General features: G+C 45.3%; 1 protein-coding gene across 10 annotated transcripts in view; it reads right to left on the bottom strand.

The window, feature by feature from the left end:
* Celf1 (CUGBP Elav-like family member 1) overlaps nucleotides 1-14379 on the bottom strand; it is a 91844-nt gene that overhangs the window by 4062 nt on the left and 73403 nt on the right. For 5 of the 10 annotated variants that reach the window (XM_023710852.1, XM_023710846.1, XM_023710851.1 and 2 more), the window contains 9 exons: nucleotides 13732-13866; nucleotides 12049-12128; nucleotides 11446-11607; nucleotides 8308-8383; nucleotides 6194-6322; nucleotides 5363-5476; nucleotides 4435-4620; nucleotides 2350-2493; nucleotides 1769-1933 (listed from right to left, as the gene is read on the bottom strand). In XM_023710852.1, the coding sequence (XP_023566620.1) occupies nucleotides 1806-1933; nucleotides 2350-2493; nucleotides 4435-4620; nucleotides 5363-5476; nucleotides 6194-6322; nucleotides 8308-8383; nucleotides 11446-11607; nucleotides 12049-12128; nucleotides 13732-13866 (1154 nt within the window). In that variant the 3' untranslated portion in view covers nucleotides 1769-1805. Of the gene's footprint in view, nucleotides 1-18; nucleotides 1684-1768; nucleotides 1934-2349; nucleotides 2494-4434; nucleotides 4621-5362; nucleotides 5477-6193; nucleotides 6323-8307; nucleotides 8384-11445; nucleotides 11608-12048; nucleotides 12129-13731; nucleotides 13867-14379 lie in introns of those variants that run through there. The other 5 variants (XM_023710849.1, XM_023710850.1, XM_004626964.3 and 2 more) reach the window with 5 other exon arrangements.

Below are 14379 nucleotides of genomic sequence, written 5' to 3'. Positions count from 1 at the left end.
TCCTGCCCTCGCTCCCTATTGTATTCTTTTTTCTTTTTATTTTTTGCATTTATTTAAAAAATCCCATCATGACCCTGGAAGCCTTTAGAACAGTTTTCTCCTTTGAAACACAGGACACATTTCTCCCAGTGTGCAGAATTCAAGTTTACGTGGTTCCGCTGAAGATGGGTACATTTCGCATTTCTCAGAGGACAACAGACCCCAGTTATCACTATGAGAGGGAGTGGCTGGCCCCGCTCCAGTGGGCTATAATCCAGTACCACCACCGTGTGGCGAGATGGTCCGGGCCCGGCTGCTACCCAGAGACACACGGCACAGAGAGTGCCCCTTCTGACCTACAGCTGTGGCCCCTTCACTGTGCTCTCTGCCATCAGGTCGACACCTACTGCTAAGGGCGGGATACACTCCAGGGCTTGGGCACCCAGTCTTTTTTGACAGGGCTGCTGCCTGGTGCATCCCACAACAGCACACTTTGCAGCTCCAACCCCACAGCACTTTTGAAGCAAAGATGGCACCCAGAGGCCTGAGCTGGAGTGAAGCCTGCAGGAGGCAGTGGGCAGCTAACTAGGCCGGAGGAAAACAACAAAGTAACACTGAGGTAAATGAACACAAAAACCCATCTGGAGGTTGTAAACGTGCTGTTGTTTCTCTGTCCCCAAGGGCAGAAGATGGGACTGGTGTGACTGGAGGTGTGTGCCCTAACTGTGGGATACTACCTCTGGGACACCTCAACTGAGCTGGGGAAGAAGTGCGAGTCTCTGCCTCTTGCCTCAGTATGAGGTGAGGCAGGCCAGGCAGGCCGGGCAATGCAATACCTTGGCCTGGAGGGACCTGGAGGCTCAGAACACCAAGGCATAGCTCCTTCCCCCACAACTAGGTGGCTCCTGATCACTGCCAGAGCACACCCTGCAGGTCTACCCTCTGAGAAAACTGTGGCTTGGGATGAACTCCAAGGAAGGAGACCCAGCAACGTCTTCCACAGAGACCTTTTTAAAAGGGGGATTTGCTGGAAATGGGCCAGCATCTAGTTTGATGTTGATTTAACTAAAAATGACCTGCTTGGCTGTTTCTCCCAACAGCCGCCAGCCAGGCAGGGCAATCTGATACCAATGGAGGCTGAAGGCCAGGAATGGGTGACATCTCCCTGCTTTTTGCATAAATCAGCTAATTTAAGAGGTGTTTTATTTCCAGAGAATTGTTGACCCCCTTTTAGGAAGAGGGGCAGAAATCCAGGACAAGAATTTGAAAAATAGGTGGCAGATACTCAGTATATTTCCATGGAAGGCAGCTGTGAAGCAGCTTCCACCTGTGCATGCAGGGCACTAGGTGTCAGGTCACCCGCCTCTCCTCCAAAGCACCCCCATGCCATGCACTCGGGGACACTCTACGGGTCACACTTTGTTCTACTCAGTCCTCTCTCTTGGGGTGGTCTGGGGTGAACCCTGATCTTCATCTTTTAAAAATATTGCCCCAATCTCCCTCCCCCAGGGTGGTCTGGTGTTGGTCCATCTCAACACACACTGGTTACAAACACAGCAAACTTAAATAAAGGGGGGGAAAAATCTCAGGATATGGCACCTAAGCTCCAAAGTAAAACACTGGAAACCAAAGCACAAACTCGTCCTCTGTACGAAGCGAAACTCCCACAGAAGGCCGTAGCCGAGTCTTCGGGGCAAGCCGTGCCTGCGAGAGTGGCAGGGATCAGGGTCGGGGCTGCCCACACAGCCTCGGGGCTTCGAATCATTAAGGGTGCTCCTCCCCCACTTACCAGAAGACCCTCTCACTCCAGTCTCAGAGGGGAGTACTCAGTAGGGTTTGCTGTCATTCTTTGAACGCTTGAGTTGCACTTTGAGCCGCTTCATGCCAATCTGAAAGCCATTCATGGACTGGATGGCAGCTTGAGCCGAAACAGGATTGTCGTAACTTACGAAACCTGCGTCCAAGCAAAAATCCAGCATGAGCAAGTGGGGTCTCAGTCCTCCTTATGCATGACTTAGTCTCAGGTCCCAGTTTTTTTTTTTTTCAGCAGGGACAAACCTCTGGAAATACCACAAAAAATACACTGATCCCTAATAGTGCCACCTGATAGCTACCTACATAGCATTTTTCCCCCAAGCCATTTCTCATACATTATTTTTCCCTCCAGAGCAGAGCTGTGAGCAGATATCATCTCCAGTCCAGATGTGAGAAAACTGAGGCTCAGGAAAAGGTCACTTGAGCTGCCCAAGGCTGGCTGAACAGTACTCCAATCATAATTCTGACTCTTCTGCTACTGGTAACAGCAAGTCTGTTGCTTTTTCTCTCAGTAGTGAACTGTCAAGCTCAACAGCAGAAGAGACATCAACATACCAAAACACTTGCTCAGGTTTGTCTGCTTATCTATAAAAACCTTGGCAGACACGACGTTCCCGAAGGGCATAAACATCTGCAGCAAGTCCTGATCTCCAAACTCCTGGGGGAGGTGGTAGATGAATAGGTTGGCTCCCTCTGGACCTTCAAAATATCCACAGATGCAAAGTGTCAGTGCCAGCATGCTCACCACCCTGTGCCACCAGCCCTTCAACCTGCCTATGCTAAACTGTCACAATCAATACACACAACCTCTAGGGGAAGGAGATTCTCCAAGCAGGAGGCAGGGAACCAAAGCACAATCACTACTATAAATGCCCCCCACAGTACTGAGGCAGACTCTAAGGACGGCAGGGTTTTACTGACCACAGGGAAGGGTGCTGGGACCAGGAGCAGGGAGAGACCAGTGGCCATAGAAGAAAGGAAATAGAAGAGGTTATAATGAAAACTGGCTCCAAAATTGTGCTAGGAATTACAGGGAGAGCAAAGGTGTGGTTGTTGGTAGAAGCGGTAATGAGCCCAGTCAACGTCTGAGGAGCAGGAGGGAGTATCTGGGGCGATGGATGATCTAATTTGAATGATAGCAAAAACAGGATTTTGGGACTTAACAAAGATCTTATGAGCTGTATAAAAAAGTGGGTGAATTAATCATTGGTAAACTGCACTTTGGCAAAAGGAAAACACCTTTTAAAAACTAAGCCTAAGGGTCGGGGAGATAGCTCAGCAGAATAAGTGCTTGCCTGGCAAACGCAAGAGCCTGAATTCAATCCCCGGTTCTGCCAAATAAATAAATAAATAAAAACAAAACCTGAGCCTATGATTAATACTGAACACAAGAACATAACAGAGCTGGGGATATAGCACAGCACCTGAGTTTGAGCCCTGGTAAAGACCAAACCACCCAGCTCTTCTCCAGAACATGCTGCTGCAGTGCCTTTGAACTTCTAGTTCCTGGCTTGCTTCCATGAGCTCCCAGTGAAACGTCTCCTTTGAGAGTTGCTTTGAACACTGTGCATGAGCAGCAGTGACTCTCACACTCCTTTTGCACTTAGGACAATTTAGAGGACCAGCTCAAGTAACCCGTGCTTTTAGCTTTTTTACTGTGTCTCTGCTGTCTCCACAAAATTATGGTTTACAGCGGGGTGTGGTGAGGCATACATAAAACCCCAGCTCTCGGGAGGCTGAAACAGGCAGCCTGGGCTACCACCTCAGTGCAAAGCCAGCCTGAACCACACAGGCTGAGACCCTGTCTAACATCACATCACATCACGTAACACCACATAATTCCACATAACAATACACAATAACATATAACAACACATAACAACACAACACAACACGTAACGGTTTAGGAATGATGCCCCCACCAACACATCTCCAGAGTAAGGAAGTGTGTAATTCTCAGGCACGCAAGGAAGGACACAACAGCACTTCCCTTTTTTTTGGTGGAACCAGGGATTGAACTCAGGCCCTTGTGCTTGCCAGGGAAGTGCTTATTCCACTGAGCCATCTCCCTGGCCCCACAACACACTTCTTGTTGCTATAGCTAAGTAGATATGTATCTCTTTCCTATATTAGTGCTTAAACCTTTCATGGTGATTAAAAACCCAGTAAAAAAAGAAAAGTGCCCAGGCATCCCCTGGACTATCTCTCCTACAAACCACTGTCAGGCCTTGTCTAAAACGGTTCTCCTGAAATTAATTTCACTTACGTCAAAGGACTGATTTCCTATTCTGCCAGCCCACTTCCATGAAGTCCCAAATGAAATGTCCCTAACTCTATCCCATCACCCATTTCTCCTTGATGAGGACGAGAACCAGTTAGAAAGCAAGGAAAATATCACAGAAGAACCTAAGATTTATAACCCAGAGAAAAGTCTTCCTAAAAAAAGAATCAATTAAAAAAAAAATTCAATGTCTAATGATAGCAGACACAGGATGGCCAGTTTCTGTTTCACTATCAGAGAACATCACAATTCCCAGGACTTCACAATCAACTCCCAACATAGGTCTGAGCACCTCTAGGGGTCCACAGCCTTTGCCTGCCTCCCAGTCCCCATGCATGCCCTAACTCCCTGACACTCACCTTCCTTCTGGCTGCCAGCAGCACCAATACTCTGCTGTGTCAACAGGTTCTGGTTGTACAGGGTGGGGAGAGCGGCGGCAGCATACTGCTGGATACCAGAGTAGGCCTGAGTGAGGGCCTCCATGGTGCTCCCAGTGCCGTTTGAAAGGCCACTGCTGCCCAGGCCACCATTTAGAGCAGCCATCCCTTGGTTGAGGAAGAGCAGCATTAATTAATGTGAAGGGCTCCACAGAGCAAAGATGGGTACACTTAGAGATAACCCCATAGTTCACCCTTTCACCTCTTATGGCTTCTACCTGGTCAGAGCTTAGGACATCAATACCATTCCCAGGTTCAAGAACCAACACCACTCGTACGCCTGGCTCCATCTCCTCTGTGGCTGTTCTATCACTTTCTCATACAAAGGTGGGAAGTGATATAATAAGGGTTTCAGGACTGAGGACTAAAAAAGGTACAAGTGATCCTCTTAATGAGAAAATATGGGTTCACTCCATAATCAAAATAGCAACTAACTTCACTGTGTTTATTCTACTCATTAAGCATCAGGCTAAACTCTGAGGTAAGCAATGTTCATCAGCACTTGGCCTATGTTCTCGGTGCCCTTATCATCCTCCATGGTAGTCTTTCACTGCTGCTTCTCAGATGAGGAGGAGGACTGACTTTGAACTAACATTCATTTATTCATTTATTCATTTATTCATTTATTCATTCATTCATTCATTCAGTGGTACCGGGGATTGAACTCAGGACCTTGTGCTTGCCAGGCAAGTGCTTACTCTACTGAGCTATCTCCCCAGCCCCAGGACTGACTGTAAATCACATCTGCATTTCTAACTATTCTGGACTATTGCAATTATGCTAGTAGGTGGGCCTAAATATGCCACTTAACACAATGAATGACCTTCTGACAACAAGGGCTGTCTTTTACCTGCCAAAGAGCCAACATTGAGGCCAGCCGTTGCTCCAGCGAGTGTCTGCAGGGCTCCAAGTGAGGCTATGGGGTTGACAGAATTACTGCTGCTGGAGCTGGGTGAGGACCCTGCTATTAGAAATCCTGGAGTTAAACTCAAACCATCTCTAACAGCTGAACCTTGGAAACAGCCTACATGCCCATCAAGATGGGCAGATGAATGTACACAGAAAATGCAGTGCTTATACACAGTGAAGTACGACTGTGCCGTTAAGGGATAAATGTGAGGCATCTGAGCTAAATGGATGAGGCTACAATACTAAACTAAACTAGATACACTTAAATTTAAGTATCATATGATTTCTCTTTAAGAATAAAATAAAAGATGGATAATAGGAAGCATGCAGATCTTTTTTCAAATGGGGAGAACAACAAGACATGGAGAGATCAGGGAGGGATGGGAAAATAATTCAGATGTATTATGTAAGTATACAAACCTCCACCCCATCATAAATGTAATCATTATGTACTCCAAGTACACACTAATAAAATGTAATTAAAAATAGCTTTCAAACTTGTCTATAATAGTAAACTGACAGATACCTAAGAGTGATTCTATCCAGAGATTCTATCTGAAAACAGGTTTTGCATTTTAGTAACTGTCCTTGTAGGGCAGAGACCAATGATTATAACAGACTAAAAGTTAAAACCAAGAGATTTTGTAGTTGGTAAACCCACCTCTCTGGAGACAGGCAATAACCCCTTTCCAGCCTCCCCCAACATCCAACATGACAGAAAGGAGAGCTGTTGGAGGCCCCTAAGGCACTGTGGCACCTGTTCCACACTTACCTGAACTGGTAAGGACGCTGAGGGGACTGCTGGATGTGGTGAGAGCATTGGTACCACTGGGTGTATTCTGAGCTGCACTGGCTGCAGCAGCCAATGCAGCCAAATTCTGTAACTGCATCGCATTGAGGCCTGCAACAACCAAAGCCAAGAGTCAGCCAGCAGGTAAGGTTGGCCGATATCCACTCCAGTGATAGTGGCACAGTAACTGTTCTGGATAAGCCTTATAAGCAGTATCACAGGGTTCCAAAAATGATGTAGACATGGCAGGAGTGGTGGTGTGTGCCTGTAATCCCAGCACTCTCGGAGGCTGAGGAAGGAAGATTTCACACAGAGCCCAGCCTGAGCAACTTAGTGGGACCCTGTGTCCAAAAATAAATGCTGGGGATACAGCTCCGTGTCAAGGTCCTCCTGGGTTCAATTCACAGTATCAATCAATCAATCTATGAAGAGAAATCTGAAATCACTTCTCAAAAGAGTTGGCTGACACAATAGCATCACACCTTGTGAGCACTGATATTGGGGTGGGCAGTAAGGAAATCACAGGAAAAACAGGTATTTGTCCAACTGCAGGTCAGAAATCCCAGGAACAAACTGACTCTAAGAAGCAGAACAGGACTGCATGTAATACTTCACTCAAACTTTCCAGGGACTATTGTGCAATGAAGGAGAAGAAGCAGAAAAGGCAGAAGAGACCCACAACTCCCAAGAGGAATATGCGAGAATGCAGAAGAGAACAGCAATGCCACAAAGAAGAAAACTTCAGCATTTGTACAGCAAATTAATTATCAGAGGAAACATACAGTTAGGCAAAGATTTGCAAACAGAATTGAGATAACAGAACCGAGAAGAAGCAGCGTGAACTGTGCCACAGATGCTGTAAGCCATTCACTACTGGAAGGGCAGACTGTGGGCAAGGGGCAGGCTGAGCAAGGGAGAACAAAAAGTGCCTATTACAATCTAGCAACTTTTTGAAACCACAGCCATTAAACTCCCAAAGAATGGGGCTGGCCAAATAGCTCAGGGGATTAAAGCACCTGCAAGCAGACGCAGGGGCCAGAGATGATCCCAGGGCTTGCTGTAGGTGTTGGTGCTGGCCCTATCCCCGGGGGTGCACAAAGACAGGATTGAGACTGGGTGTGGTGGTGCAAGCCTGTAATCCCAGCTCTTGGGAGGCTATAAATAGGCAGATCACTACAAGTCACATCTAGTAGTGAGACCCTGAACACCCTGTAGACCTTTTCCTAAAATACAAAAATAAAACTCCCAAAAGACAGTGCAAGGTCAGTGAGATAGCTCAGTGGCCTAAGCTTTGGCAAGCACAGGGACCAGGGTTTGATCCCTGGTCCCAAATGCTGCACTGGCCCCGCCCCCTGAATGCGCTGAGCTGGTGAGTGCATCTGGGCATGGTGATGCACCCCTGTAATCCCAGCGCTGGGGGGGCTGAAAACAGGAGAATCACTATGAGTTCAAGCTGCATAGTGAGACTCTGTATCAAATACATTTAAAAACAAAACAAACAAACAAAAAAGTGAACCATGTTCACACTGTAAGTCACAGTTCACTGAAGAGTCCCCTTTATCAGATGTAGTACCTCACTTCCCCAGGTGAGGGGGTGGGCATGGGCAGCTCTGGAGCCACCTATTCTCTGCCTCCACCGATCTCAAGATCCACCTACGTACTCAGGTCACAATAAATCCCGGCAAAGGTTCTGTGAAATGGCACATGTGGGATACACAGTGCATTCACTGCCTGGGTCCTATTGGCTTCAGAAAGGGCCAGGTGCATGGAGGCCGTCCTTGGCTGAAGAGCTCCTATACTTCCTACTCATCAGAATGGCCTCAGCTGGCCTCTAGGTGTAATACTTCTTTCCCATCTCCAACAGTGATTTAGGAGGGTGGTGGACAGCAGCACCCAGCAGGCAATATGACATCAACCAGCAACAGAGCCACCTTACAGATGCAAGACAGTTGAGTCCGGGGACAGTCACCTGAGGGTTTTTGCTTTGATTATTCATTCTGCATTTGCACAAACACTGTGGGTGGGACTCTCAGCCTGCTGGCAGCCAGGTCTGCTGGCCTGGGCGCTGCTGCTCCTCCGTGGTGGTGGACACTTACCTCCCATTGGGTGGAGGCTGCTCAGGGTGTTGAGGTTCCCAGAGGAGGCAGTCTGCTGAAGGAGCTGCAAATAAAGCTAGACATTACACCAAAAAACAGAACAAGAGTGAGAGTGAGGGCTGGTTCTGCATCTGGGATAACTCTACAGCACAGCAAAGCGAGAGTGCAGAGGCCCCCAGAGGAAAATCCGAGACGAGACCCCAAGCTGTTGACAGAAACACAAGCCTCGTGACGGTGCAGGACAGAACAACACAGCAAAATCATTAGGCCACAAGAGTGCACATTCGATGGACACCGGAGCCATGTGGTGGCAGTCCCCACACAGCACACAGCAGAGGACAAAAGCGGCACAGGGACAGAAGCTAAACTCACAGAGCGGCACAGCTCACTGCCATCAATGCCAGCACAGTGACAACTACATATCTAGTTTCTCTCTGAAATTCTCCTTCCTTAGGCCAACACATCCTGTTCTGCAAACTGTGCACATCTGGATACCCAATTTCTATTTCCTACCACTGTTTCACCTATCGTATCTGACCACTTTACAGTACTTCTTTGATGTTATCTCTGACCAGCCATAAGGCACCCAGAGCTCCTGAGCACCCTATAGATCCAGCTGTTTATCTCTTCTCCTCCAAACTGGTCTTCACTGCTTGGGATGACCAAATGATGCACAGTCAGTGTACACAAAGTCTGGCATACGTTCTTTCAGTGACTGCCTCTGTCATGAGTAAAACCAGGGGTCTGTCCATGAGCTTAGAACTTTCTGACCTTGCTGCCACTTGGCAAGCTCAGCCTTTATCCAATTAACCTAGTGAAAACTTGTGCTCCCTCCATACCCAACTGCTATTTCTAATGGAAAACTAGCTTTCTTGTACCAGGATCCTTTTTCGGCTCATTTGTCATTGCTACAGACATATGACCTGTGCCCTGAATCCCTCTAGGGTAGAGTTTATAGGAAGATTTCAGGTTAACCTTCAGAAGGATAATGAATGAAAACAACGCAAGTAATTTTTACCATTTCTATCTTTTCTCCTTTTTCTGACAGGGTCTCCCTACATTACCCAGGCTGACTTCAAACTCACAATCCTCCTACCCACACCTTCCAAACAGCTGGGATTATAGACATGTGCCACCATGTCACATTCTTTTTCACTTCTGAAAGGGGTCCACAACCCCATAAAGAATCACTGCCCTAGTCCATCAGAGGTCAGACGGCTCAGCCCACAAGTCCCAAGTCTTCTGAGGAAAGATGCTGTGCTGTCATATCCAGTTCCACAGCACCTGTGCGTCCTCACTTCTGTCTTAAATACCCTGGGCAAAGGGTTTAGTCCTAAGTGGTGGACTATGCACACTGGATGTGGCAACTCTTATCTCCTCTCTAAATGAGAACAGCTTTCTTTGCCCAGCATAGTGGTGCACACTTGTAATCTCAGCACTTGGGAAGCTAAGGCAGGAGCATCCCTGTGAGTTTAAGGGCAGCCCGGGCTACATAGTGGGTTCCTGGCTAGCCTGAACTGCGTAAGAATCTTGTCTCAAACAAAAAAACAAATCAAAGAACACCTTTTAGGGCAGGTCTCTTTCTAACTGAAAGAGACCAAGAATCTCAATACATATCACCGTGTACTTGATGAGTGTGACAGCGACACTAATATCCCTAAAAAAGACAATCAAAACTTTTGTGAGGGGCTGGAGAGATGGCTCAGTGGTCTAAAGCACCTACTTAGAACAAGCTTGGCAAGGCATCAGGGACCGCGGTTCAATCCCCCAGCACCACATGCCAGCCAGCCCCGCCCCCTGGTGGGCTGAGCTGGCCACACACACACCTCCCTCTCTCTCTCTCTCTCTCTCTCTCTCTCTCTCTCTCTCTCTCTCTCTCTCTCTCTCTCTCATAAATAAAAATAAAAAAAAAAAAAACTTTTGTGAATTTTCTGATTCAGAGAAACATAAGGTAGGCAAACTGGGATTCCTTTAAGATTGTAGAAATATGGAAACCAGGGGTTATCAAGTTACATAAAATTTAGTACTGAGGAAGAAAAATCAGTGCCTTTTCTGTTTCCATAGAAAACATTACTTGAAAGAATGAATGATGGTATTAGTTATTCCTATGTGGATATTTGTAGAACACCCAACATGAATTTGGTGGTTTCACGAGTTATAGCTTCAGAAATGAGCTTTTTTAATTTTCTGACTCATAGATAAGACAGTGCCAGGTAGCTAGGCATGGTGGCACATGCCTAGAATCCTAGCCCTTGGAAGGCTAGGCAGGAGGATCACCTGAGTTTGAGGCCAGCCTGGGTTACCTATTGAGTTCAAGGCTAGCCTGAAATATATAGTCAGACCCTGTCTCAAAAAGCAAAAAAAAAAAAAAAAGCAAACAAAACAAGATAGTCTTGGTGTCTTGTGTTAGCCACAATTTTTTGAAGGGTTCAAGTAAGAACAATAATCATTTATATCGTATATTGAAAACTAACTCAATCTAAGTAACAAATTGGAGCTGGAACTTTTTATGCTATGTGGCTCAAAATCAGAGAGACCAAGTTAAAGAAAATCTAGTTACAATTTTGAATTCAAATATATGCCTATAATGCTCATTTAATAATATGCATGTTAATCCCATTTATTATACTTTTTTTTAAACAGGAAGGGTTTATTTATTTTTATTTTTGATGGAACCGGGGATTGAACTCAGGACCTTGCGCTTGCAGGGAAGCACTTATTCCACTGAGCCATCTTCCCAGCCCCCTATTATGCTTTAGAGAGGAGACTCAACAAGGATTCTGATGATGCTCTTTGCCTGTAGAGAAAGAGAAAGGGAGAACGATCCTTGGTAGTTAAGATTCCCTCAGAGATTTTTCTCTTGGAGTCAGGAAAGTATAAGTTATTTCTGAATCTCCAAGATAGTCTAAGATTGCACTTTAAAATAGTAGCAAAATCCTCAAGATATAGCTGAAGACACCAAACAAGGAGAAATGCAGACAGATACACATGACTTAAAGGACCTCACAGTGCCTAAAGATTTTTACACAGAATCTCTATGCACAAGTTGTAAGTGTCGCTGTGTTTGTCAGCGAAGGTTAGCAGAAGAAATAGCTGGGAGCTTGCACAGCCTGCAGAAAGCACACCACAAAGACTCACTGCTAAGTATTGGGGTCCGAGAGTGTTCAGCCCAGCAAGGTTCCCCCACACAGACGCTGCACTGATCTGCTGCATCTGCTGCTGGAGCTGCTGGGCCATTCTCTTCTGCTCTTTGTCCTTCTGTGTATCAGCAAACTTCACCACCATGGGGGATGAGCAGCCCTAGGAAAAATCAAAACTAACTGGTCAATTCTTTCTGGGTGCAGAACAAAATCTCTTTTAGGTAACATGCAGGCTGAGCTTTTATTTCACTTAGCAAAGATCCCTCCTCCTGATAAACAGATGGCAAAAGACAATTTAAGGAGGCAATTATTCCCAGTATATTACTTTTATGTGTTTATGGATTCATTTCTTCCTGTGTTATACAGGATGGCCTCAAACTCCTAGATTTTAAGACATGTGACGTTCATGCCTCAGTCTCCTCAAGAGATGGGACTATAGGCACACACTACTTTGGTGTAGCATGTTAATTTAAAAGAAAGCATTGGTTTTTAGCCTTAAGACAGACTGGCAATTCAACACCATGTGAGCTGCAGGACTCTGATGGCCAACTGTCTATACTCTCAAGCTAAGCAGTTTCCCCTTCACCTGTGTGCTCCCTACCTCCATGGTCTGTGCTTGGTGCATGGCCTTGATAGCTGTCTGTGCCATGGCTCTTGTTGTAAAAGTCACAAATGCACAACCTGGTAAGAGAAGTCAGTAACTCATCCATTCACTTGCTTACACTGTATTTCCCCCAAAAGAAGACTGAACAAAAGGAGCCCTACCACGACTTTTTTTGGATGCTCCTAACATAATCCCTACCCTAAAATAAACCCCAGTTAAGATCATCAGCCAGATGGCCTCAAACTCCTAGATTTTAAGACATGTGACGTTCACGCCTCACAGATGCATTTGGTATGTCTGTTGCAACACGAGGGACATACTGAATTATAAAATAATAGTAACACAAAATTAAATGTTTATTATACTGATATTATTTTAGCATTTTTATTATTCAATTACATTATTTTTATTAGATATAAGTAATATTTTTGACATTAACACTTAAACTAAGTGGTAAGTATCTATAAATGCCCAAGTGAGTGCCTTTGGACAAGAGGTAAAGGCCGATGTAAACAGAAGAACTTGAGATACTGCTGAACATCAGAGTACAGACACAACACACAAGTAAGTGTGTGCACTTGATAATAGAAATTGTTTTGTCTAACATGAATCTTCATAATTCAGTATCTCATACGCTGTAACAAACGTATTTAATGCAATCATGTGAAATAAATGCTTTGTGAACTTTGGCACCTTGAATTTTTGGTCACTTGTATGGGTTATTATTCTCAAATGTCCCATTTTTGTTGCTATTCCTGTCTCCCGTCTTCAATTAACACTTGATTGATTGATTTTGGCAGAACCGGGCATTGAACTCAGGTCCTGGCGCTTCCCAGGGAAGCGCTTATTCTACTGAGCCATCTCCACAGCCCCAACACTTGATTTAATGGAAACTTCGTGAAGCCCAGCCTGCAAGAGGTCATGAAAATCACTGACCACCAAGCTGCCAGAGCACTGTGAACAGGCCACCTGGACAAGAGAGCATTAAAGGAGCAATGGGGGCCAGCGGCTCTACAGGAAATGGAGTCACATGAAGCTCAAGCCAGAATTCAGGATTTGGAGTTACAATGATGTTCTAGAAGATATGACTATACTAAAATGAATAAAGATTTATATAATTGAATATATGTGATAGTTGTACATAAAAATGACAAGCCATTTATTGCATCTTTTGGAGCAAAAATTACATATGATCCAGTTTTATTTTTTGGGAAATGTGGTTTATCTGACACTGATATTGCACCTATTCCATTGGCCTGGTCTCAGGGGCTTCTGAGCCAGTAGAAGAGCTAGGTATATCACAGTGGGGTAATAAGTGTTAGAATGAAAAACCAGGGATCTGTACACAGGACAAGTGCTTGAGGAAGAAGGAATTATATCCTCACATTCCTCTAGAAACAGGGAAGAAGAAACACTTCCATCTGGCAACACAATCCTCTCTAAGTACACAAAGAACATTTCAATAGATGACACTGAAGTACACAGTGTTACTCCTTCGGGCTGGTGGCAGACACCCAGAAGAGCAGTGGTCCAGCAGGAAGAGCCGAACCTCCTCACTATGACGGGGCAGGGTAAGGGCGGGGGTGGGGATGGGGTTGGTGCATGGCAAGGATCTGATTTCCAGTGGTCCAATTACATAAACTCTAAGACAAGCATTTCTAAAAGCTGGAAGTATACCACCTCGGCTCAGGCCATCAGGTCCCCGCAATATCCGGCACTCTTCAATCTGTCCAAATGAAGAGAACATGACTCGGATGTCATTTTCAGTGCACTTCTTGGAAATCATACCAATAAACAGCTTCCTGTCTTCCACTGCTAAGAGAGTAAAATACAAAATGCTTAAGCACTGCTACCAAAGGGCAGCACAGTGTAGATGTGGGAACCAAGCTACCTGTCATGGGAATCCTGGCTCTTGCTTCGTATCTTAATTTCAGACACCAAGGAACCTTTTTTGTGTAACTCAGCATCTCCTCTTGTGACAAGCGCTATCTTAGAATTACATGTAGTTGGAAGTATTTCATGAAATATGGTAGCTTTGGGCTGTCATCAAGTTACTTAACTAATTTATGGCGGCCTTTTCGCAGTAATGATCACGTGACCAGGTTCGCCTCTAAGGGGAGTGCAGGTACTAAATGCAAACTACTTCTCATCCTGTAAAGTATTTTTGCTACTTCTAACAATACTGAGAAGAGGAAAAGGTTTTAAAACCTGTTATAACCACAAATACGAAAGATACCTTTTAGTGAATAGAACATTTACTTTATCTACTTTCTTTTTTTTAAATTTTTTTTATTTGTGTGTGTGTGTGTGTGTGTGTGTGTGTGTGTG

Source organism: Octodon degus, unplaced genomic scaffold (assembly GCF_000260255.1).
Source record: "Octodon degus isolate 3935 unplaced genomic scaffold, OctDeg1.0 scaffold00018, whole genome shotgun sequence".
Classification (NCBI taxonomy): Eukaryota; Metazoa; Chordata; class Mammalia; order Rodentia; family Octodontidae; genus Octodon; species Octodon degus.
This window is presented reverse-complemented; position numbering and strand designations above follow the sequence as displayed.